The 23,608-nt window shown below is 41.2% G+C and overlaps 1 protein-coding gene across 8 annotated transcripts; it reads left to right on the top strand.

Annotated features, from left to right (window-relative positions):
- The first annotated feature begins 546 nt into the window (after positions 1-546).
- On the top strand, positions 547-22,991 carry ralgapb (Ral GTPase activating protein non-catalytic subunit beta). Of its 8 annotated transcripts, none has more exons than XM_088407965.1 (31): positions 547-673; positions 2,062-2,283; positions 2,372-2,574; positions 3,529-3,695; positions 3,834-4,020; positions 4,782-4,913; positions 6,173-6,351; positions 6,584-6,652; positions 7,043-7,194; positions 7,282-7,516; positions 9,592-9,793; positions 10,902-11,069; positions 11,218-11,332; positions 11,432-11,579; positions 11,776-11,840; positions 11,952-12,096; positions 13,483-13,604; positions 13,726-13,908; positions 13,996-14,144; positions 14,292-14,479; positions 14,635-14,738; positions 15,492-15,644; positions 16,181-16,390; positions 16,502-16,660; positions 16,966-17,131; positions 17,197-17,319; positions 17,722-17,858; positions 17,943-18,051; positions 18,173-18,251; positions 18,397-18,545; positions 19,156-22,991. In XM_088407965.1, exons 2-31 carry the CDS (start codon positions 2,107-2,109, stop codon positions 19,347-19,349), a joined length of 4,569 nt encoding a protein of 1,522 aa, XP_088264091.1. In that variant the 5' UTR covers positions 547-673; positions 2,062-2,106; the 3' UTR covers positions 19,350-22,991. The 8 variants fall into 8 exon arrangements, with proteins under 8 accessions (XP_088264091.1, XP_088264090.1, XP_088264089.1 ...); XM_088407964.1 differs by having other exon boundaries at positions 15,489-15,644; XM_088407963.1 differs by having other exon boundaries at positions 13,474-13,604.
- Positions 22,992-23,608: the final 617 nt, after the last annotated feature.

Genomic DNA, 23,608 nt, shown 5'->3' with positions numbered 1-23,608 from the left:
AGGCAAGAAAAGCAATAATCAATTCGGAAGAAAATATATATTTTTTACTGCAAAATAAATTATGATCAACATATAGAATAGAACAGAACAAAGTTGGATGGAAAACTTGTCAGCGCTGTTCCGATTGGTGCGTATTACATATTAACAATACATAGAAGAAAATGGAATAGCTATTAATTCATATTCGTCACAATAAACAATATGTAATATAGATATGAAAATTAGATAAAGGAAATCCAACCATTAATTTATATGAAAGACTATTGTTTACTGCTAAAACAAATCACTGCTGTGATTGGCGCATATGAAATAAATATGAACTGTAAATAGTTTAGAATAAATAGTAATGATGTTGTCATCGTGTTCTTGATTTACCATTGTTCAGAGCGTTAATAGTTCTGGGGAAAATATTTCATGTTATAAATGTCCCACGTTATAATTCCCGTCATAAAGCGAAGAGCGCACATTTGACGGAGAAACCTGCTGCAGTTTACTCAGCAACCAGCAGGGGGCGCCAAGCACCACATCCTGTTTCCCGTGTCAAGCCTCCGTACTAGTCAAACGTTGACATTGCGAAGATGGACGCTGTTCGGGTCTAAACCCAAACTGACAATAACCCGCAGCACCAACCGCGCATTGCCGAGACCTGTTATGACATCCCCATTTGGTCCGGGTAAAGTCAAAACATCCGTCGCGCATTCGCCCAAAAGAAAGCATTCCGGTTCCGTTTCGCTTAGTAAACGCGGATGACAAGGCTAATGTCAACGATGGAGCTAACTCGGCGAATCTCGCTTGCAAGTCCGATAAACTCCGGCGTTGTTTCGGCTAACTGTTATGTTACCTGCTGGACGCGCTCGACTACATTTAATTTTATTTGCACGGTACCGCAGATGCCAAGCGGCGGCTATTGCAAAAGAGCTCATCAAAGATGTTGGCATGTTTTTTTGCTAGCTAGCGTCAGGAGGCTAAATGGTACCGTTTCCTGTTTGGGATTCTGACCCGAAGCTTAGCATTCGCTGATAGTTCCGGCCGGCCCATTCAATGGAGTCTATAGGATAAATTTAGCGTTTATTTATGCATGCGAGGCGTTTTGAGACATGCCTTATGCGCCTCGGTTTATTATCATAACTATAATGCATGCACATCATTTAGCTTGTATTTACACCGTGCCATGCAGTTTTTTTTTTCCTGTGTGCGCCGTTAACCCAAACAAACAACACTTTCGTTAATATTCTTTTCTCCCACTTTGCTTAATTAGTCCAATTTGCGTTCAACCAGAAGTGTTCAAACTTTTTCCTTCGAGGGCTACAAACAGAAAAATGTTATACAGGTTATAATATTTTTTTTTGCAGCTTTAATGTATCGAGCACGCTAAAAGCAAACAATTAACTTGTAACTTGTAGTTGTAGTTGTTAACTTGTAGTTAATTTAATAAACTGCAGCAAAAATTGCTTTCGGAGTTTCGTACTCGACTAGATCCGCGCCAGCAATGAACAGCAGCCGAATTTAATAAGAGGTGTACTTTTAAAGGTTAATTTAGGATCAAAAATGTGATTTGTTCATAAATCGGACCTTGACACAAAGTGAATGAAATGATTTTTGCTTCTAAATTGGAATCATTTTCAACATTGTTTCATAAAAGACTTTTTTTTGGTGCCCAGATAGTCTATAATTTATAATGATCACCTTACAACGCTGCCAACATCTGCAACCGCTTATTAAGTACTCTAATAAACCGCTTATCAGTTACACTGTCGTTTTCTGATATGATGATCGCAAGTCTCCGCTAGCTGCTAATGTGAGGACGAGCCATATGGTGCATTCAAAGGCACTCAAACAAATCGAGCTCAGACAGAAAAAAGTAGATTGTTGCATCAAACATGAACAATTGTGATGATAATAATAAAAGTTGTCAATGATGTTTAATATGAAAACGTTGTTTCACTTGCCCTGGACTATGCTGCCAAAAATGTCAAACCAAACTTGAAATTTACTTCTTAACACAATGTAATAAACCCTGAGCCCCTGTATATGTGAATATTGAAATTTCTGTGCCAGCAGGTGCGGGCATGAGGTGCGAGTAGAAGTGCAGCAGACGTCGGCACCATGTACTCAGAGTGGCGCTCGCTGCAGCTGGTGGTGCAAAGCGACCAAGGCCATCTCAGTGTTCTGCACTCCTATCCCACCAGTGTGGGCACTGAGGTGGCCAACGCCGTGGTCAGGCCGCTCTGCACGGCCGTCAGCCCTGTGGCCACGGAGAACATCCTCAAGACGGACAAGGAGGTGAGACTGCGAAGATGCCGCGTACGGTGCGATGCCTTGGTTAGGAATATCCTGGAAAGTATACCTAAGAACGGTTTGTTTCCCAAAGGTGAAATGGACAATGGAGGTGCTGTGTTATGGCCTCACCCTTCCCCTAGAGGGCGACACTGTCAAGCTGTGCGTGGACGTGTACACAGACTGGATGATGGCCCTTGTGTCACCCCGAGACTCCATGCCTCAGCCTGTGGTCAAAGAACCCAATATGTATGTGCAGACCATTCTGAAACATCTCCACAATGTCTTTGTACCAAGGTGGGTCCCCAATATGTTTCTTGAGCATTTTTCCTATAGATGTTTAGCTACTCTCTAATGTTAGCTACTGAGCTTTGTTTTAAAACTTTTGCAATTTTTTTAATTAAAATGTTACATGTATTAGACATTCTAATCGGATTATTACAGTATTTTGCGCACGTTGTTAATATTCATGATAAATATTGCGCCAATATTTTCTATCATTAAAGAAAATGTTGACTATGTCATAGTAACAAGGTTTGAAATAATTTTTGCAATTTGCTTAGTAATTTTGGACTTTGCGTTTCATGTAAACACAAGGACTCGCTAAACTCAAGCTCTCACCCGTGGTCCCTCACAATTAATCACATTTTTATATTGGCTCAATATTGGCTGCCACGATTTATTAAGCTGATTCGCAGTGATTAACGTTGAAAAAGCCGTCTGCCTTACATGTCAAATCATGCTCTTTGTCATCCTACCACCAGGGGGCAATGTTTCCCACATGTTTTCATGACAAAAGCTTTTCTCACCCTAATATATTATTTACCAGTGTGAAATGGCATTGATTTTCTCACCTGACTCCTAATATATATACAGTATTAGCTGTCAATTGAGACCCTCAATTGAAACGCATTTGGTTTGAAATGACTGAAAATGATATTTGACTGCTAATTGATTAAAAATTGCTTTAAATAAACAATGCGCTTGGTTCTAAGTAGGCGAAGACTTTATTTTTTTTCGCTGGTTTGCACTCAGCAAGTAAGGTAACGATATACTGTACTTCCGACTAAAATAATAACCCACATCGATGCTGTAGCCTCATCAGGCTTTTATTTTTGAACTTTTTCCTCTAAGTGCTGGTTGCCTACGGAAGAGCTTGACACGAATCCACGAGGACGAGAATAACGGCGCATTCAAATGCTGTCGGATAATTCAAATTCATACAGAATAAGTGACTTTGTCTTCTCCCAGGCCTGAGCAGCACAGCCTGAATCATATCAGACTATGTCAGCAAGTCCTGACTGCTGTCCAAAAACTAGCCCGGGAATCTCTTTGCATGGTGAGGGAGACTTGGGAAGTGCTGCTGCTCTTCCTGCTACGAATAAACGACACCCTGCTGGCTCCGCCCACTGTCGGAGGTAATTCCTGCGATCCCTCCGCATGATTTCCGCTCCACGTGAATGCATTCCTAATTCATGGAAGAGACTATCCAAACACGAGGAACATAAACTTGCATCGCATTACGAATGATCACAACATCTTCTCCTGTTTCCCAGTGGGCGTGGCAGAGAAACTAGCCGAGAAATTAATGGCCGTCCTGTTTGAGGTGTGGCTCTTGGCGTGCGCCCGCTGCTTTCCCACACCGCCGTACTGGAAGACGGCGAGGGAGATGCTGGCAAACTGGAGACATCATCCGCCGGTTGTCGAGCAGTGGAGCCGGGTGGCCAGCGCCCTGACTTCCAGGTTAGCGTTTACCGTATTTTCCGCACTATAAGGCGCGCCCCCCCAATTAAATGACATATTTTAAAACTTTTTCCACATATAAGGCGCATCGGATTATAAGGCGCACCCTCAATTAATGACATTTTAAAACTTTTTCAATCACGATATAGTAATACTCAAAGTAATAACAATAATAAGTCAAATAATAACTCTAAACTCTCAATAGCATAATAACTCAATATGAGCAACCTTGTTCATTCGTAAACACACTAAAGAAACAGGTAAAGCTTATCACTTCATTCCCCATCTACCAATCCCAATCTCGATATTGATCCATATATAAGGCGCACCTGATTATAAGCTTTTTTAAAAAAAAAATAGGCTTTTAGTTGCGCCTTACAGTGCGGAAAATACGGTAAATTTGAAGAAAAAATTTCAGTGATAAACGTTCACACACAGAGTCTTAAAAAACATTTGGGCTGGTTTTACAAGAAGCTTTGTGCCTCAGTGGAGGTAAACTGAGATTTAAACTTCGACAGGGTGCCATTTCAGTCATTTTTTTCATAGTATCTGAGGATTGTTGTAATGTGCTGTGCTAGTTCCCAACTGGTCATGGGTTCTATTTTCTTTATTACTTTGGAAGTATTTTTAGTAAGTAGCAATTTGTTGTTGTTGTACTTAGCTGGACTAGCGTTTTCTTCAATTGTACCAAAATGAAGGTTGTCGACAACCACAATATGATATTGTGTGAACATTGTCGTCGTTTGTCATCCTCCATTCAGGCTTTTGCGCTTTACCCATGGACCTTCCTTCCCGGCTTTTAAAGTTCCTGATGAGGATGCCAACCTGATCCCTATAGAGATGGACAACGACTGTGTTGCACAGGCCTGGTATCGTTTCCTACACATGCTCAGGTACACGCCAAACAACAACTACACACTGAAAAGAACGATAACGATTTCACTCCTGTGATTTTTATTCTTAACTACTTATTTCATTTATTGTTCAGATTCATTTAATATGCACCAATCGTATATACAATTTTGTTGTATCCCTGCTAGGGCTGCCCGATTATGGCCAAAATAATAATCAGTTATATTGGTCAATATTGAAGTCACGATTATTCATCATGTCTGGTTGAACATGTCTATTTATTGCCGTTTTTGTAAACAAGTAGTATATTAGCAAGGCTTCAAGGTTTGATACTTACAAATAATAAAAAAAAAAACTAAAATAAATAAATAAAGTAAATAATTGAGACAAATTCACTCAGAACACGGTGAAAACCTGGCACACAGGGCAACACAGCTAACTTACTTGTGTGCAAACCAAAGATAAAAATGAAGCTTACTTAGAACCAAACACATTGTTTACTTTTAAACACATTTTAATCAATTAGCATTCAAAATGTCAGTTATTTCAATCCGAATTTATTCCAATTTCTTGCCAATCGGATTTTGCAAAACGGGTCTCAATTGGCAGCTCGCACTGTACGGTATATATTAGGAATCAGGTGAGAAACTCAATGCCATTTCACAGTAGTGAATAATAAATTAGGGTGAGAAAAGCAGAGTCTTTTGTCATGCAAAATGTGGGAAACATTGCCTCCTGGTGGTAGGATGACAGTGTTTGATTTGACATGTAGGGTCCGGGTTAAATCAGGCTTTTTAAATGTTGATATCGCAGAGGTTCAGCTTAATCGTGAAACCCGATATCATGATCGCGATCAAAATTCGATTATTTGTGCAGCCTTAATACCTGCCATAAAATGACAATAAAGATATGCAGTCTACTCCATTTACCGCATTTTCTTTCCGCATTTAGCGTCTGTTTGTGTTGGGGGTGACATAGTTGTGGCACCAACGCTTCTTGTTGTTGTATAAATAGCTATTTTGGTGTACTTCTGGACTGAGTGCCAAACCTTTTTTTTTTTCAGTCTTTTAAACCTACACCTATGCAACAATTTCACTTAGTACATTATCAGTTTGTAGTCAAAACAAAAACACGTGTTTTCCTTGAAATTTTCAGGGTGTAATACGACGATTGATAAATCTCCCATTTTTCTCCAATCATAAGTTACGTCTGTTATTATTTTCAGGTTCATTACAGGCCGTAGTGGAGAAATTTCCCAGAATTTTCCCATTGTACGCATTGTTCTATTGTTTATTTCCAGCAACCCAGTGGACCTGAGCAACCCAGCAATAGTGAGCACCACTCCAAAATTTCAAGAACAATTTCTCAACTCCAGCAGCATTCCGCACGAGATGGTGCTGCATCCTTGTCTCAAACAACTACCCCAGATTTTCTTCAGAGCCATGAGGGGGGTTAGCTGCCTTGTGGACGCCTTCCTTGGTAAGAAGAATTTATGAGTATGTATTTCGACATAAAACTTCGTACATGCATGCATGCATGTAGTATGAATATACTTAAAACTTACCAAAGCGTTTAACTTAGCCAGAATAGTCCAAATCGACAGGAATTACAATAACAGTTACCTGAGCTCTTCCCTGCGTAAAATTCAGATATCATTTCATTCATAAGAACCACGACATGTCAGTGTGTATTTTTTTTCTCTACACTTTAGGTGTCTCAGTTGAAAAGAGAGATGTGCGGGAGAGGGTGTTCTCTTTTTGTCCAGTGCTGCGCTCCCATGGTACAGACACCAGCTGCCATGTAGTATAATGGGGGCCAAAAAAATAAAAAATAAATAAAATGGTCTGTGTATTGGTGGTGAACTGGGCGGGAAGAAGTTTCAGACTTCCTTGCAGGTTCATCTAACACCTGCAAGGGGTCATTTGTGTTCAAGAAAAAGTCAATCAGGATGAATATCAAGCACTTGTGATTTGATTCTAACCACTTGTCTTGCATGTTAACAATTTAATCCCGCCTAAAAATCAATTTTCCAGATTGTGTTGTCACCTCGTCGTCTTCTCCTATAACGGCAAAATAAACCAAAAACGCTTTCATTGATTTCCGCCTTCCTCTTCCCCATCCCAACTTTTAAAGAAAAGCACCACCTCATTTGATCTTTTCCTCTCATCAGGTATATCTCGTCCCAGGGCTGACAGTGCCCCGCCCACGCCGGTCAACAGAATGAGCATGTCTCCGCCCCCCTCCGTTGCCAACACCACGCCCCCTCACAGCCGCAAGCAGCGGCACACAGTCGTCACCAAAACTACAAGCAAGAGTTCTACCGTACGTCCCGTTACTGTTACGCGATTTTTTTGCGAATACATTTTTTTTGGGCAAGTTTAATCAGTTTTACGTCACATCCCATTTCAGGGCAGTGGGAGTCAACCGACAAAAGCATCCCAACAGCAGCAGCAGCAGCAGCAATCTTCGTCTCCGACCCTGTTGTCCAGCCCGAACCAGAGCAGCTTGGAGTCCCGGCCGCTCCCTGCTCCGGCGCGACCAAAAGTCAACAGCATCCTCAACTTGTTCGGCCAGTGGTTGTTTGACGCCGCCTTGGTCCACTGTAAGCTCCACAGCGGCCTCAGTCGAGACCCCAGCATGACCGGTAAGGCGTGAGACGACGCCCCGTTCCATCCTTCCCGTCGCGTGCATGGGCAGCTGGGTGTTTTGCTGCTGGCCAATTAATATGCCTCTTTTTGTGGACTTGTCTGTGTTTTTGGTGTCTTATTTTCAACTGTATGTTGTGGCCATGTGCTTTCCTTCCTACTTTTTTTCTCAATCATTGACTTGACTTGTGAGGGATATTGCTAGGATTCAATCATCGGATTCGAATCCATTTACACGGAAACCTGACCGCAGCGATTCCACGTTTAGCATGCGGGATACGTTCCAGACCCACTTTCACTTGTTGAGAATACAAAGAGATTTTTTGCGTTACGCTTCCAGCACGATTTAAACACACTTAAACGTATTAAACAAACTTCAGCTCGTTTAAAAAAAAAACTTTCCGCACGTATCACGTTGTCATCGTTGCCCACAATGAGGAAAAGCCCGCTTGCTTCAAGTCATTCCTGGTTAAAAGTCACTCAGAAATTGGCAACATGAAACAGAATCAGATTTAGCATCGTGTATTTAAACCAACAAAATGTTGAACTAAACCTCGCATGTGGAAATTAGCATGGAAGTCACTGCAAATATAAACCTTCAAACAGTTGATACAGAATAGCGACGCGTATAAATGAAACAACAATCTATGTATGCTCTGCTTTGTTGGAACGACTGTCACTGGAGATACATTGGGGACTATGTTGAAGTCAACTCTAAATTGTGTAGCTTTGTTCAAGTTTTAATTAACATTGCAGATCCTGGCGTGAGTGATAGTTCCTTGCCGAAGTTTCTACATTGTCACTTAGTCCAATGCCGTATGAGGCATATTCCCGAACAGCATCGGACATCGGGCAAACTTCCACTTTTCAGCACGGCCGTGAGGCCATGCTAACGCTTTTGTTTCAGCACGTCATCGGCAGTGTGGCGACAAACAGAAGATCGTATTTGGGGCAAGGATTTGATGACACACCTGACGATAAATTGCCGCACGGTTTTCTTTGAGATCATTTTAAGAAGACCGAGTAACAGCATGCCATGTACTTGCTTACTTCTCCCTCAATTCCGCGTCTCTTTCTCCTTGTGTAGTGTCCTGTGTGCGCTTCTCTAATGTGTGATTATAGTTAAGTGAGTCAATGTCATTTGAAGATGACAGCAGTCAGCAAGCAAACACAATTCATGGCTGAAATGAATTGGCCGTGCTTTGATTTTTGTGTCTCTCCACTATTTCTGTTATCTTGCAGCCTCTTTTATCCAAATTCTCCTTTCTTATAAATCTTGTAAGTAGGAACAGCAGCTTTGTTTTCCCTCACTTGGTTTGCGTCTCTTGACCAATCTTCCCGTTTTGAGTTGAGTTGCCCCATGATCATTGCCATTACTGCCATCTTTTTTTTTTTAATTTTGTCATTCCTCATCACACCAAAACCAACAACAGCCAAACAAACACAAAAAAAAAGCAACAATATCTCAGCGTCTTCCGGAGGTGACGGAATGATATTCACCAACTGACCACTTTTCTCGATCATAACGTTACCGGTCTGCATTTTGTTTATTATTATTCGGTCACACTAATCCTTCCTATTCGGCCTCAGATCATCTCAAGTTCAGCTTCATTCTGTTCATTTTGTATCGTCAGTTTGACTTGAATTCTGATTTGACTGGTTTGGTGCCTCAATGCATGAAGTGAATGATCTGTGCCCCGAGTGGTAGTCGTTTATAATTGCAACAGCCAGAAAGCTGACACAGGGATTTTGTTTTGTGGTTTTGCAACAGGCACATTTAATTTCCCTTGACTTGCTCTTATTTGATGTCCCTGGATGGCAGAATTACTGCAAATTCTTTGTGTCAGAATTCCCTCAAATGTATTGCTATGGAGTTATGTGTGTGTGTGGATTGTCATGGATGTATTAAGTTCATATGGATGTGATAGCAAATTGTTTTCTTGCGATTGGTATCGTTTACTTTTTTCGTGCTAACTTCTAAGTTTGCCTGTCTATGCATGAGCGCCAGTCGCACACGTGAAATCCGCATTACAATTCAGGTTGCTTTCATTCTTTCTCTTCCCACCCTCTGCAGCAATAGCCACACAAGTAGGACTGGAGCTGAGAAGAAAAGGGTCCCAAATGTCCACCGACTCCATGGTGTCCAACCCCATGTTTGATGCAAATGAGTTCCCAGAGAGCTACGAGGCAGGCCGAGCTGAAGCCTGCGGTACTTTGTGCCGCATCTTCTGTAGCAAGAAAACCGGTGAAGAAATTCTACCTGTGTACCTCTCCAGGTAACATCTTCAGGGGGCATCACGCCGTCTTAAAGTATGGTGTATTTTCCTAATAGATTCCCGATGATGCCGTCTCCCTATTTTCCCAGTTTGTTGTCCGCGTAAATAAGCGCTACTCAAACCGAGATCTCTTTCCTTGTTGGTAATTCCTTTAAGATATGATTGGTACTATCGTGTGTTTACGGTAAACATTTTGACTGCGATACCAACCGCCTGCGGAGAAGACGTGGCATTTATAAAGCTGATGTTTTCAGTGGACACAGTACAATGCATTCTGAAATGTTCAAAATTACCGTATTTCTCCGAGTACAAGTCGACCCCGCCTTTTTTAACGCAATTTGGATGAATTTGACAAAAAGACGATTGTAGTGCAGAAATGACGCTACTTTTACAGGCATTTCTACATCTTCTATGGAGTAACATATTGTATTGGTTAATGGGGAGGGGGGCAAAACAAGACTGCAAGGCAATCTACTAAACCAGTGGTGTCAAACTAATTTTTATTTTGGGCCGCATTGTAGTGATAGTTTCTGTCAGAGGGCCGGAATGACTGAATTCAAATACATTTTAAGTATGTTGATCACACATTTACCAAGATTTGATATAAGGAGCTAGCAAAAACTGTTCAAAAGAGTTTTGGAGACTTTTTCTTCCCCCAATTTTTAAAAGTTAAAGACAACTTGCAATTTTGGTATTTTAGTCAGACACCTGAAGTCACATCAGTATTTCAAGGGCCACAAAAAGTGAGGTGGCGGGCCGGATCTGGCCCCTGGGCCTTGATTTTGACACCTGTGTACTAAACCATTGTACTTACAGCTGTGGAAATCTTCTAATTTCAGCCTCCCACCAGTAATTATTCTCCGATTTCTGTCGATTACAACATCAATTTTTCACGTGACATTTCTTTAGTGTTGTTCAGTTGCTTTTCTCCTCTAAAATATACCAAATGAAAAGTAATTTGTTAGTAAACAGTCATGGGAACAAATAGTTTTGCAATGCACTTTAATTCAAAATGGCATTTCACTTGATTATTTTATGAACCACCCGATAGAATTAAAGCAATAACGATATTCACAAATGTTCTTTTTTTTCCCCCCTTGTCCAACAGGTTCTACATGGTGCTTATTCAAGGTCTCCAGATCTCTGATTTCATCTGTAGGCCTGTCTTGGCCTCCATCATTCTTAACTCTTCCTCTCTCTTCTGTACTGACCTGAAGGGCATCAATGTGGTTGTACCATACTTCATAGCAGCTTTGGAAACTATCGTGCCAGACAGGTCAGGAGAGTCAAATACGTCTCAGATTAAATACGACCTTAATTATGTTTCTCCGTGGGATTATTTTTTCATGAATATTTCCAATGGTGAATTCAGAATATTCACTTTGCGTTTCCTGAAATCTACATGCTGCGGTCGTTTTTATCAGGGAGCTGTCCAAATTCAAGATGTATGTAAATCCCACTGACCTGAGGAGAGCCTCCATCAACATTCTTCTGGCCATGCTGCCATTGCCGCATCACTTTGGTAATATCAAATCGGAGGTAATTTGTAGTTCTTATTCACCTCCTAAGATTTTTCCGAGAACATTTTCCGCACAGTTCGCTCACACTCAAATTGATCGGCATGGTGTCTCTTCAAAGGTTCTGTTGGAGGGCAAGTTTAATGAGGAGGATGGGTCGCCTCACGACCAGCCTGTGTCTTTTTTGTCCCTGAGACTGCGTCTCGTCAATGTTCTGATAGGAGCCTTGCAGACGGAGACCGACCCAGCCAACACGCAGCTCATTTTGGGTATGAATTGATTTGTCCTCATTTTTAAATCCGACTGAATTGTTAATATACTGTATACAGTGCTCAGTTTGGAAATCAAATTCTAACCATTCTAGTCATCATCAGAGTCTTTTAAATTATTTTGCTTCACTGTGCATTATAGTCAGTGTTTGTTTATTTATTTTAATTGTCGTTTCAATCTGATCTCCCTTCCCAGGAGCGATGCTAAATATCGTTCAAGACTCCGCGCTGTTGGAGTCCATAGGCGCACAGACGGAAACAGTAGGTCTCGCTTGTGTAGTAGTGCGTTACTTTTGAATGAAAACGGATGTTTTGTAGTATTGTGCTCTGCGTGTTTACATGCTTCTAATGGGCTGTCTTTGATGTTGCTAGGGTAGCGTAGATGGCAGCCACGTGACATTGAGAAACCAGAGCCACAGCAGAAACAACAGCGGTATTAGCTTCAGCAGCGGGGGCAGCACGGAGGCCACCAGCCCGGATTCTGAGCGTCCTGCCCAAGCTCTGCTTCGGGATTATGGTAGGAGGCATTAAACAAAAGTTCTTTGTATTATTTCTTTTTAGTTTGTGGTAATGTGACGATGCTGCACTCATTTCCTTGATATTTATTTGTATTTTTTATTTTGTGACGGAAAAATTGGGCTTAATATAATGATGCACTGAAAATTGGGTCACTGAAAAAGACATTCACGATTGGAAAAACCACATTGAAAATAGGATGTTGTGACAATGCAAGCATAACGAGCTTTGCTAAACAATCCTGCGCCTGGTAAAACTGGTGGCGTAAATAAGACTCCACCTACATAATTATGTTTTGAAATTCAGCGGCAAAACATCATATTGGCAAGATATCGTATAATTCTAAATTGAAATTTAAAAATAAAGCAAAAAATATGGCAATATTTAGTCACTCAAAGCAAGAAATTATCAAAAAATATCAAGACAATATTAGTATTATTATTTTCAGTATTTTAAGCGGTGGGTGTTTTATTTGGCCGACGTCAAACCGTTATGTCAAAAATATCTAGAATATTTTTGATAAAGTTGTTGTCGTTGTTAATATCTTTGCAGCGCTCGGAAAGAAACAGAGCTCTCCTTCAAACAAATTTGACAAAATGCAAAACATGATCCAGCAAAGGATTTGCATATTACCTTTAGGTGTTTGTGGTTCTTATTTTTGTCCTTGTTATTCCCCTTTTTTTTTTTTGGTGCATCTAATTGATGCAGTACATTACTTGAAATATTACCATGAAAATCGGTAGCTCTCATTTTTGTCTGCTTCCTCGTCAAATTCGAGTTGTAGCGATGTACTAACCGAACATTTCTTACTCCTTAATAGCTAACGTGGTTAAAGTGGTGTTCAGAGTTAAGAAGCGTTGGATAAAATGCCTCTGTAGGTGATGGCCAATGAGCTTGCTGTGATGCCGTGCTTATTTACAACCGTTTTCACCTCGAAAAAAAAAATTAAATGCCTCAAATGCATTTATTTTTTTCTCTTCCCAAACCTATTTTTGTTCTTTTCAATCGTGCTGCAGGGTTGAGTAATGTAACTTACATTTAGAATATCAAATGTGACAACCTATACTGTGCATTGCATTTATATTGCAAATGCAGTTAAGTGTTCAGCTCGAATATCGAAAACCCCTCAAGTAACGTCGTAGGGGATAAAAATGAAGTCGAAAAAATGAGAGAAAACGTCTGCATTGCTCTGCCCTAATTTGCATGATTTACATTAATAGCTAGACTTGAATGTGTGTAAAATCTGCTCAATGTGTGCTCCCCCCCTAACCCCCTTCTCTTTAAGCTCTTGTTTTAAGGCGCATTTTTAACTCCAATAAATATGGTGTGTTTTCTATGCTGTGCTCTATTTGGTATTTCGGGCTGTTATATGTTTTAGCTCTTCCAGATACAGCGGCAGGCCTGTTGGTGCGAAGCATCCACTTGGTCACTCAGAGGCTCAATTCCCAATGGAGGCAAGACATGAGCATTTCATTAGCCGCCCTGGAGCTCCTGGCTGGTCTTGCCAAGGTAATGCGACAATGTCCAAAACACAGCGCACGCACGCGCAACTTAACGGCCTTTTGAAATATTTCACTTTGAGCGACCCACGTGAACACACTCGTACGTCATGGTTTTGTCTTTCGTTTAGGTGAAGGTGGGGGTTGACTCTGCGGACCGTAAACGGGCAGTTAGCTCTATATGCGGCTACATCGTGTACCAGTGCAGTCGCCCGGCTCCCCTTCAGTCCAGAGATCTCCATTCCATGATTGTAGCCGCCTTCCAGTTTCTTTGCGTGTGGCTCACCGAACACCCTGACATGCTGGATGAAAAGGTACATTTAAAATGTCCAAAAGCCAATCGTTCTTAGATCTGGCTTTAAATGAGTAATCGATCGCGTATTCACCTTGTTTTGCCGAAGGATTGTTTGGTTGAAGTGTTGGAGATCGTGGAGCTGGGCATATCTGGCAGCAAGTCCCGACAGGAACAGGAAGTGCGACACAAAGGCGAAAAGGAGCATAACCCCGCTTCCATGAGGGTGAAGGACGCAGCTGAGGCCACTCTGTCTTGGTGAGACGCACTCATTGTTCACACAGAACGTACCAGCGTTTACTTTGTTTTACTGTACGCTGTCGCATTGAGCGATTGAGTAACGCGTCTTCATCTGCGCCTTTTCCACTTGTGCGTTTTTGCTTGTCGTGTCGTCGGCTCGTTCAGCATCATGCAGGTGTTGGGAGCTTTCCCTTCACCCAGCGGGCCGGCCTCCACTTGCAGCCTGCTCAACGAAGACACCCTGATTCGCTACGCGCGGCTCAGCGCCACCGGGGCCAGCAACTTTCGCTACTTTGTGTTGGACAACTCGGTCATTCTGGCCATGCTGGAGCAACCTCTCGGCAATGAGCAGAGTCAGCAATTGACTTCTTCTTTTTACCTTTGATTTATCATGAATGCAATTTTATACATATATTTATGCTTGTCTATTTATATCAAATTGTTTGCGTGATTATTTTAAACCACTATCTGAAAGTTGACTAGTCTGTGATATTTTTTTCCATGACAGACCCCAGCCCGTCAGTGACAGTTCTGATCCGAGGCACCGCTGGCAGACACGCATGGACCATGCAGCTCTTCCACCAACCCAGAGGAGCTCGGGCGAATCAAAGAGTGAGATCACACTACACCTTCAACGAAGATGGTGTCAAATCACAATAGCATCGGAGATGTGCTTCGGGGAATCTGTTGGAAACAAACTAAAACTGACAACTGGGCTCAAACGATCAAATTCAAATCGACGTTGTATTGTTTGAGTTTTCTAAATAATTTCAAAATTGTTCAGCACTACTCACAACTGGAGCTGTCAAAATTAAGTCGATAATCCATGATCAAATGAACAATTTTAATGATTAATTGTTTAGCAATATTGTTCTCCTTAAAATTGTCTAAATCTTCTGATTTCAGCCCCTCAGCAGTATTTATTCTTGATATCTGTATTTTGTCATGAAAACAGACTGATTATCTTTTGTGGTCAATCAAAATAAGTTTTTTTTCCCACTAAATCCTAAACAAACAGTAATTGGTTACAGTACAGAACAGTAATTCTGGGAAAAATGTTTTTCGAAATAGGCTTGAATTCAAAATGAAATTTGGTACAATTTGATTCATCAATGGAATAATCACTTCTAAATATATCCGATAATGACAGCTAGTGACTGGAAAAATGAAGCCTCTTCATGCACTGGTGATTCTGGTTTAAAGACAAAAGCTATAGCAATAGAAATGCTGTTCATTTCCATTACAGCTTTAAACCAGGAATAGCAGCTTGATTCATGAGCTTTCATTTTCCCATCAGTAGTGACAGCCCCACTCACAACACCAACTGTCTTCCTTCCCCGTTCGTCTCCCCTCCCTCCACAGCAGGTATTTGTCCCCGAGGGCCGTCCGACGCCAAACAACGACGTCGGCGTCAAATACAACGTCAAGCAGAGGCCCTTCCCCGAAGAGGTGGATAAGATCCCGCTTGTCAAAGCGGATGTTAGCATTCCCGACCTGGATGACATCGTTAGCAAAGAGGTAAGAGAGATTGTTGTCATTCACATATTAGCTACATCTCAAATTATTTTCATCGAACTTCTAGGAGTTATTTCCCACATGTGAGTGAATAGAGGATTGAATGTCTCTTGGGTGCTGGCAGGGAAGAAAGTTTTGAATTTACGCTATCAGCTTTTGGGGGGTTTGCATCTTGGCAAATCATTCCAGTCGTTAAGCCCTTAAAACCACTGTAGAAAATTGCCACAACATTTTAATCAGACAAAGATAATGAGTACTGACTTCCAAGATGCAAATATTTTGCAGAAGTCCCCGTGTAACACAGGCCAACTATTGGTTAGCAGCATTCCAAACCCTGAAGGCTTCATTCGGTTATTTAAAGTTAAATGTCCTTCCTTCTATTCGTAGTGTAAAATAAAAATCCATTTCAAATGCTGTTGCAATGAAGCCATAACCATTATTAACCTTTCTACACCGTTTAGGAAATATGCTTTGTGCAATTAAGACCTCATCCATCCACCACACATTGAATTGAATTTGCTCTCGTCCCTCTAATTCAGCTGGAAGTTCAGCACGACAAGCTCCGGATTCTCATGACCAAGCAGATCGATTATGAGAATACGTTGGAGCGTCACAGTGAGGACATCTGGAAGTGCAAGCCTTTCCCTGACCCACAGATAGACTGCAAACCTCCTCCGCCTTCGCAAGAATTCCAGACGGCTCGGCTCTTCCTCTCCCACTTTGGGTTTCTTTCCCTAGAGGCGCTTAAGGTTTGTCTGTATTTGATGGCGGTGTGCTACCTTGGACCACTCTTCACATTCAGCTGAAAAGCTACCCCTTAATCGACTTTTACTCCACCGATGTCGTTGAATTACCAACAGGAGCCCAACAACAGTCGTCTACCTCCTCATCTGATTGGTTTGGAGTCATCTGCGCCAGGGTTTTTTGATGACATCAACTACCTGGACCTGCTTCCCTGTCGCCCATTTGACACCGTTTTTATTTTCTACATGAGGGCTGGACAGAAAAGCAGCCATGAGGTGAGGAAAACTAATTACTAAAACTAATTATATGTTTAAAACTCTTTTTTTTGGCCAACAAATTTACCTTTTGTATAGATACACACATTTCACATTTGCTTCATCTGTGGATTGCCCCCTGGAGGCTAGCAAAAAAAAAAAAGTGGACTGGATTCTAAGATGCAGGGCTCAAATCATGAGAAAAAAAGTTGTGCCTCATCATCTAAAATTTACACTAGTGTTGTTCAGATTACTTTTACAGAAGTTTTTTTTTTCTTTTCGGTATGAATTAAGTATGATCAATTCTACTGTGCTACGAATTCTAGATCCTGAGGAACGTGGAATCCTCAGCCAGCGTTCAACCCCACTTCTTGGAGTTCCTCCTGTCCTTAGGCTGGCCCGTGGACGTCGGGAGCCACCCGGGGTGGACGGGACACCTCGATACGAGTTGGTCCCTCAACTCATGCTCTGACAATGATGTGCAGCATTCTGGTAAGTCTCATGCGGGAACTTCGATAACATGAGAAAGTGAAACCTTATTTTTTTCCTTTCCGCAGACGAAGCAACTACTCCTGAGGACACGGGAGGTTCAGTGTTTAATGGGGAGAAGAAAGTTTTGTACTACGCTGATGCGCTGACTGAAATTGCCTTTGTTGTTCCATCGCTAACTGAACATTCCGGTCAGTATTTGTGCCCTCTAAGACAACATCAATATTCCACTGCATATGCACAAAATCTTATCCACACTAATTTTGAAAATGAGTGTTTGATCACAACTCAAACTACTTTTGGTAATACTGTAATCCCTCCCTATGTATGTAAGACGAATACTACTGCAGTACACATATTTACTTAAATCTGAAATGATTAAACCTTATACACTAACTGTACTGTTGTCTCTTCCGGCTCCCAACTTATGTGGCTGTAGTCTCACGGAGAGCCGCGGTTATATTAGCGGCGCCCTGAAGTCTAATGAAAGTCAAGCCTGTACCTGAACAAATTGGATGATGATGATGATAATTAGAGTGTACACTTGAAATTCCAATTTATTACTGATAAGCTGCTTCCGTTTGATCTCACAGAGGAGTCATCGGTCCACAGTGACTCCACGCTGGAGGCCGACACCAACATGGACCTCATGCCCAGTATTCTCAAACAGCCTCATCTCACACTGGAGCTCTTCCCTAATCACTCAGACAACCTGGAGTCCGCCAAAAAGGTGAGGTTTGGTCTTTACTTGAACAATACAGTACTTTGAGGGAACACTGTATTTGAGATATGCGTCTGTGTGATTTTTCTGCAGCTGAGTCCTTTGGTGAAGACCAAGAGGTCTTCGAGCGGAAAATCCTTTCCGCCGCTTGGTCCGGAGACAAAAGTGTTTGTGGTCTGGGTGGAGCGCTTCGATGATATCGGTAAGCGCGTTTGTACCGTGGCCGGCGAGCAATTGCACTCACGTAGGTTGACACGAATGATCAAACTTGAGCATGTGGAGCTCTCAAACGGTTTCTTGTAAAGCGTTGTTTTTGTTTTTAGAAAATTTCCCCCTGTCTGATCTTCTTGGTGAAACCAGCACAGGTTTAGAAGCAAGCATGAGCAACAGCACCTCCTGCAGGTATTGCTAAATATTGAAAGTACTCGATGGTCTGCTGTAGTGGCGAAAACAGTTGAATTGAGGACAACCTGGATTCTTGTTAAGACGTATTTGGCATTTTTCTCAAGTTACAAATCATACATGTGCAATATTAACCGCGCTTCAGGTCGGGGTTACTCGAGAAGGACGTTCCTCTGATCTTCATCCACCCTCTGAAGACGGGCCTCTTTCGGATCCGACTGCACGGCGCCGTGGGCAAATTTAGCATGGTGATCCCTCTGGTGGATGGCATGGTCGTCAGCCGCAGGGCGCTAGGTACCTGCTCTTATTTTTGTTGAGTTTTGTTCATTAGTGTTTCTTAGGGCTGGGCGATATGGCCCAACAACCAAATTTAGATTTTCCTCAATCATTCTGGGCGATCACCAGTTTGGTTGATTCTAATGGAATTAATCAACCTTACAAAAAAATTTTTCAAGCCCTGTGGAAAATATTCAGACAAAAATATTGAATTAACATCAATTTTAACATACACTAAACATTCTTAACTTGTGCAGAACTTGCCTAAAGGGATAGTCCTTTTGTTTTGCCATTTTATTTTATTAAGCATTTTATTTTACATTACATCCGCATATTTCCATCTGGGAAAAATATTGAATTAAAATCAATTTTGACATACACTAAACATTCTTAACTTGTGCAGAACTTGCCTAAAGGGATACTCCTTTTGTTTTGCCTTTTTATTTTATTAAGCATTTTATTTGACATTATATCCGCAGAATTCCATCTGCGAAGTCCTGTTGTCTTTTTTTCACCTCACAGGAGGAAAATTCTTGGAAACGAAACAGCTTTGACATATATGCATGCGTGTGTGTGTGTGTGTATATATACACTACACCAATACACACTTTCCGCCGTGTCCACGCAGGTTTTCTGGTGCGGCAAACCATCATCAACTTGTGTCGACGGAAGCGCTTAGAAAGTGACTCGTACAATCCGCCGCACGTCAGGCGGAAGCAGAGGATCACCGAGATGGTTCAGCGTTACCGCAACAAGCAACTGGAGCCCGAATTTTACACGTCCCTTTTCCACGAGGTGGGAGAGGGAAAACCTCAGCTCTAACGCAGTCCTTGCCCTGTCCTGTCTTAACACTGGCTTACACACACACACACATTTATGCTAAACGTGCATAAGTCGCCGACAACACAGAATCTTTATATTTATACTGTTCCATTTGTTATTTATATGACTTCCTATATCGACACTGTCTGGCGCCGCGTGTAGAAAAAGGCCTCGTTTCGAGATCGCAGCCATTCATCGCCCGTTTCAACGACCCTGACTGGCAATTTATCCCACCCCTTTTTTAAAATTATTTTTAAATAACTGAACACAATCTGCAACGTTTTGGCCTTCGAGGCGGAAAAAAAGCTCGCATAAACGTGTTTGGAGTGGAAAGTCTGTCAAAACGTCAGTTTACCATTTGAGTGGCGCTGATAAAAAAAAATGGTAGTCTGTGAAATCTTCTAGGATTTATTAGGATTCTATGCAGCCTGAGTGGGCATTCACACATAAGTGACGTGAGAATCACACTTACTCACGACGGTCTTTTGCCAGCGGTAACAACTGCAACAAAATACGTTGATTTTGTTATATTGGATGTGCAGAACCACGTAGAATATTTAATACTGGTTTAGTGATACAATATTATTGATAACTATATTGATAGTTTGTTCCACAATAAATAGATTCACAGTCGTTCAAAAAAATCATAACGCGGTCTGGCCTGTAGGTGGCAATGTTTCTCTGGAAAGAAACTCCAGAACGTGCATTCATTTTGAAGGCAGTGAAGTAAATGTGTTTTTCTCTCATTTTTACAGACTACCATTTTCGTTTCGAATGCCACAGGGTTATGCCCTTTTGTGTGAAAACGAACTATTACTATTTTTATTTTTTTACTCCTCTAGAAGGTGTTATTTGCGTGTGGAAGTTTAGCACATTTCCAATGCATCTTTAAATTTAGAGTACCATTAGAGGAGTAAAAAAAAAAAAAAAAAAAAGCCACAAGTAGTTCATGAGGCTTCATTTTCCCATGACGACCACCTGTATCTTTTCAATTTTATTTTATTTTATTTTTTTTTTACGTTTCAGGCTCAAAACAAAAAGGCCAACCCAGATTTCAGCTTTTCAGTCATAAGAAAATGAAGCCTCATGAAGCATTTGTGCTTTTTTTCTCCTCCAGATGGTGCTGTTGGTTTAAATATAAAAACGAGTTGAAACGCATCCAATATCTAAATGCAACTTTAATCAAAGTTTACCATCTAGAGGAGTAAAAAATAATCCACAAGTGGTTCTTGGGGCTTGATTTTCCCGTGTCTGCCTTTCAGTTTCATCTTTTCCTTAAAAGATCATTTGTCATTGTGACACGCAATACAAAATCACCAAAGTCAGCCTTCCTCGGATTGTAAAAACGCCCTTTGCGACGGAGACGAGGCGCTTTTCCGGTCGTGTCCGAACATACGTTTCCACAGACGCGCGGCGGAATCTTCGCCTAGGTGGAAACGGGAAATGTTTACGAATCTACTGACGTGTCGTTTCATCGACATGCTAAAGTCTTCCTTGCGCGCGCCCGCCGAGCGGCGCGCACGCGAGCTTTCGAATGATCGAAATGGCTCCCGCGTCCTTTTGACAAAAAACTAACCCATCTCACAAGCCGCCGCGCGGGCGTATGCTCGTCCACCCCTACACCTCATCAAAGGCATTTAAAGAACACTGTCACTTTACGCTATGAACTGAGTTCAGAGCGAACGTTTGGAATCTTGGTTTTATTAGGGAGTATTTGTCATCATGGAATTAGATCAATAAAGTCAAATACAATACAAATTGCATAATTTTGCATTTGTAGTTTACAAGAGCAAACGACTGTGGTCTTAGCAATGTCACAGATTTACTGATGGATATTTAAAGCCTCATGGTGCTTTTGATGTTTTTAGTTTTTTTTGCTTCTCTTGATTTGTTTCAAGATTCAGTAGAAATTTAGTCATGGGAAAATGAAACCTCGCGGAACACTGTCGCTCCCTGTTTCAAAACAAGTCATTGAAATTTCCAATGATGGGAAAACAAAGCCTCATGAAGCACTTGTGATTTTTTTTTTCAGTCCTCTAGATGGTGCCCTTGGTTTAAAATTAAAGACTAAAGCATTGGAAATGCATTAAATTTCAACAGAATTTTTAAGCAATTCCAATGCACTTGGCCTGTGTATTTCAACCAATAGCACCACGTAGTGTCAATAAAAATAACAATTGATTCATAAAGGCTTAATTTTCCCATCACTACAGTTCCGCTACATCTTTGAAGCCAGAGTGCCACGTAGAGGAGCTAAAGTATCACAAAAGCTTCATGAGGCTTCATCTTGCTAGCACCATTTAGCGTGAATAAAAAATAACAATTGATTCACAAGATCTAATTTTCCCATCACAAGAGTTTTGCTGCATCTTTGAAGCAAGAGTGCCACCGAGAGGAGCTAAAAAGTATCACAGGTGCTTCATGAGGCTTCGTCTTGCTTCATAAGGCTCCATAGTTTTTATCTTTAAACCCAGCAGACCTATATCACCATCTAGAGTAAATAAAAAAATTACAATTGATTCATGACACTTCTTTTTCAAATCACTAGAGTTCTGCTGAATCTTTGAAGCAAGAGTGCCACCTAGAAGAACTAAAAAGTATCACAAGTGCTTCATGAGGCTTCATGTATATATTTTTTTTATCTTTAAACAAAGGACACCATCTAGAGGAGTAAAAAAAAAGAAAAGTGACTCGCGAGGCTTCTTTTTCATCACTACAGTAGATATTACCCAAAAACTTACAAAGCGACAGAAAAGCCTCTGAATGTTGCATTCACGATCACATGGCAATTTGGGAATTTACTCTCTTATCTCTTTGTATTACTTTTTTCCCCCGAACAATATGACTTCTATCCCTTGACGCAATTCAGCCAAGTCCCTCAAAAAAGAACCGCAGCAGTCTTTTGTGATACATATCGAAACGTGTGGCCGCATCAAGGTTTTTTTTTTTACTTTCAAATTCCAAAGCCAATTTGAATCGGACTCTTTTATGTTTTGTTTTAAGAAAGTTTTGTCCACGCGGTAGCTCCGCACAGTTGTTGAGTCACTGTCATTTTGTTTCAAAGCCCCTCTCACTGTTCTGCCTGTAACAATGTGAACTTATTTAGCACGCAAGTGCAACACGGCCACTCAATTTTCTTCGATTTACAAAGTCTTAATGCACTGAGATCATGTTTTATTTTCATATTCCCTTGATGCTTACCTGAATATTTCTCTTTTTTTTGTACCTTTTTTGAGAGCGGGCGTATTTGCGACGAACCCCCTGCTGAAGGCCGCGTTTTACGGCGCCGAAACGTACGCGAAGCGGCGCCGTGGACTTTTTATCGCACGTGATTGCGCGCGACCGACTTTTTAATACGGTGCTTTACGCACATGCCTTTTACGGGAAGGAGAAAAAAGAAAATCCGCATACAATCGTACCGACTTGTACCCTGTCACTACTTCAGCGCTCGATCCTATTTAAGGACTTTTGCCGTGTACAGACGCCATGAAGGATGAATTGTAAATATGGTATGGCGTAAGGCATTTACAAGTGGTCTGTTGCATTCCTCACCTCGGCCGGGGAGACGGCTTGTGTATGTTTTGCTGTGGGAGGAGTGCCGAATGTAACATACACCCATTAAAGCTATTATTGATATTTTCATTGCCGGTTTTGACTTTGTTTTTTTTCCTTTTATATTGCATGAGTTTCAAGTTTTGTTGGATAATACAAATATCGTTGTTTTTATACAGAGAAAGGGATTTGGAGAGGTTTTTGATGCTTGAGGCAGTTACCGTTGTCAGTTGGTTAAATAGGGTGATCCCAGTTTAAAAAAAAAAAGGGCTTGGATGTGACACGGCGCCAATAGCTGCGGGCTAATTTTCAAAGCAAAGTGCCTGTACGGGATGCACTGACCTATTTTACTCATACCTAAAAGTGAACGTTTGGATTCGGCAGGATTAAATATTCAGACGCTGCAGTTTGCCAGCGCCTCGTTTTAATTTTCCTCACACAATATTAACTCGTTCAATTCCAAAGACATAATTCTACGTTTTTAAGTGTCCAGACGTTTTACCCCAGGTATCTATTTAGATTCTTTTTTTTCTAGAGTTATGCTTAAGAAGATCTAAAACGTCTGGTACTACAAAAGTTAAAGAGTATACGGCCTTGAGAGATCTCACACACACACACACACACACACACACACACACACACACATATATATATATATATATATATATATATATATATATATATATATATATATATATATATATATA

The sequence above is a fragment of the Hippichthys cyanospilos genome, chromosome 2, assembly GCF_059441005.1.
Source record: "Hippichthys cyanospilos isolate Australia breed blue-spotted pipefish chromosome 2, RoL_Hcya_1.0, whole genome shotgun sequence".
NCBI lineage: Eukaryota > Metazoa > Chordata > Actinopteri > Syngnathiformes > Syngnathidae > Hippichthys > Hippichthys cyanospilos.
The sequence above is the reverse complement of the archived record's forward strand: the minus strand, read 5'-3'. Positions and strand labels throughout refer to the sequence as shown.

What these genes read in the sequence shown, in the direction of transcription:
- ralgapb (XM_088407960.1), top strand. Translation starts at nt 2,107, where the DNA reads ATGTACTCAGAGTGGCGCTCGCTGCAGCTGGTGGTGCAAAGCGACCAA. An exon ending in ATGACATCGTTAGCAAAGAG is followed by an intron (nt 15,645 to 16,180) that starts GTAAGAGAGATT and finishes CCTCTAATTCAG; the next exon opens with CTGGAAGTTCAGCACGACAA. An exon ending in ACCTGGAGTCCGCCAAAAAG is followed by an intron (nt 17,859 to 17,942) that starts GTGAGGTTTGGT and finishes ATTTTTCTGCAG; the next exon opens with CTGAGTCCTTTGGTGAAGAC.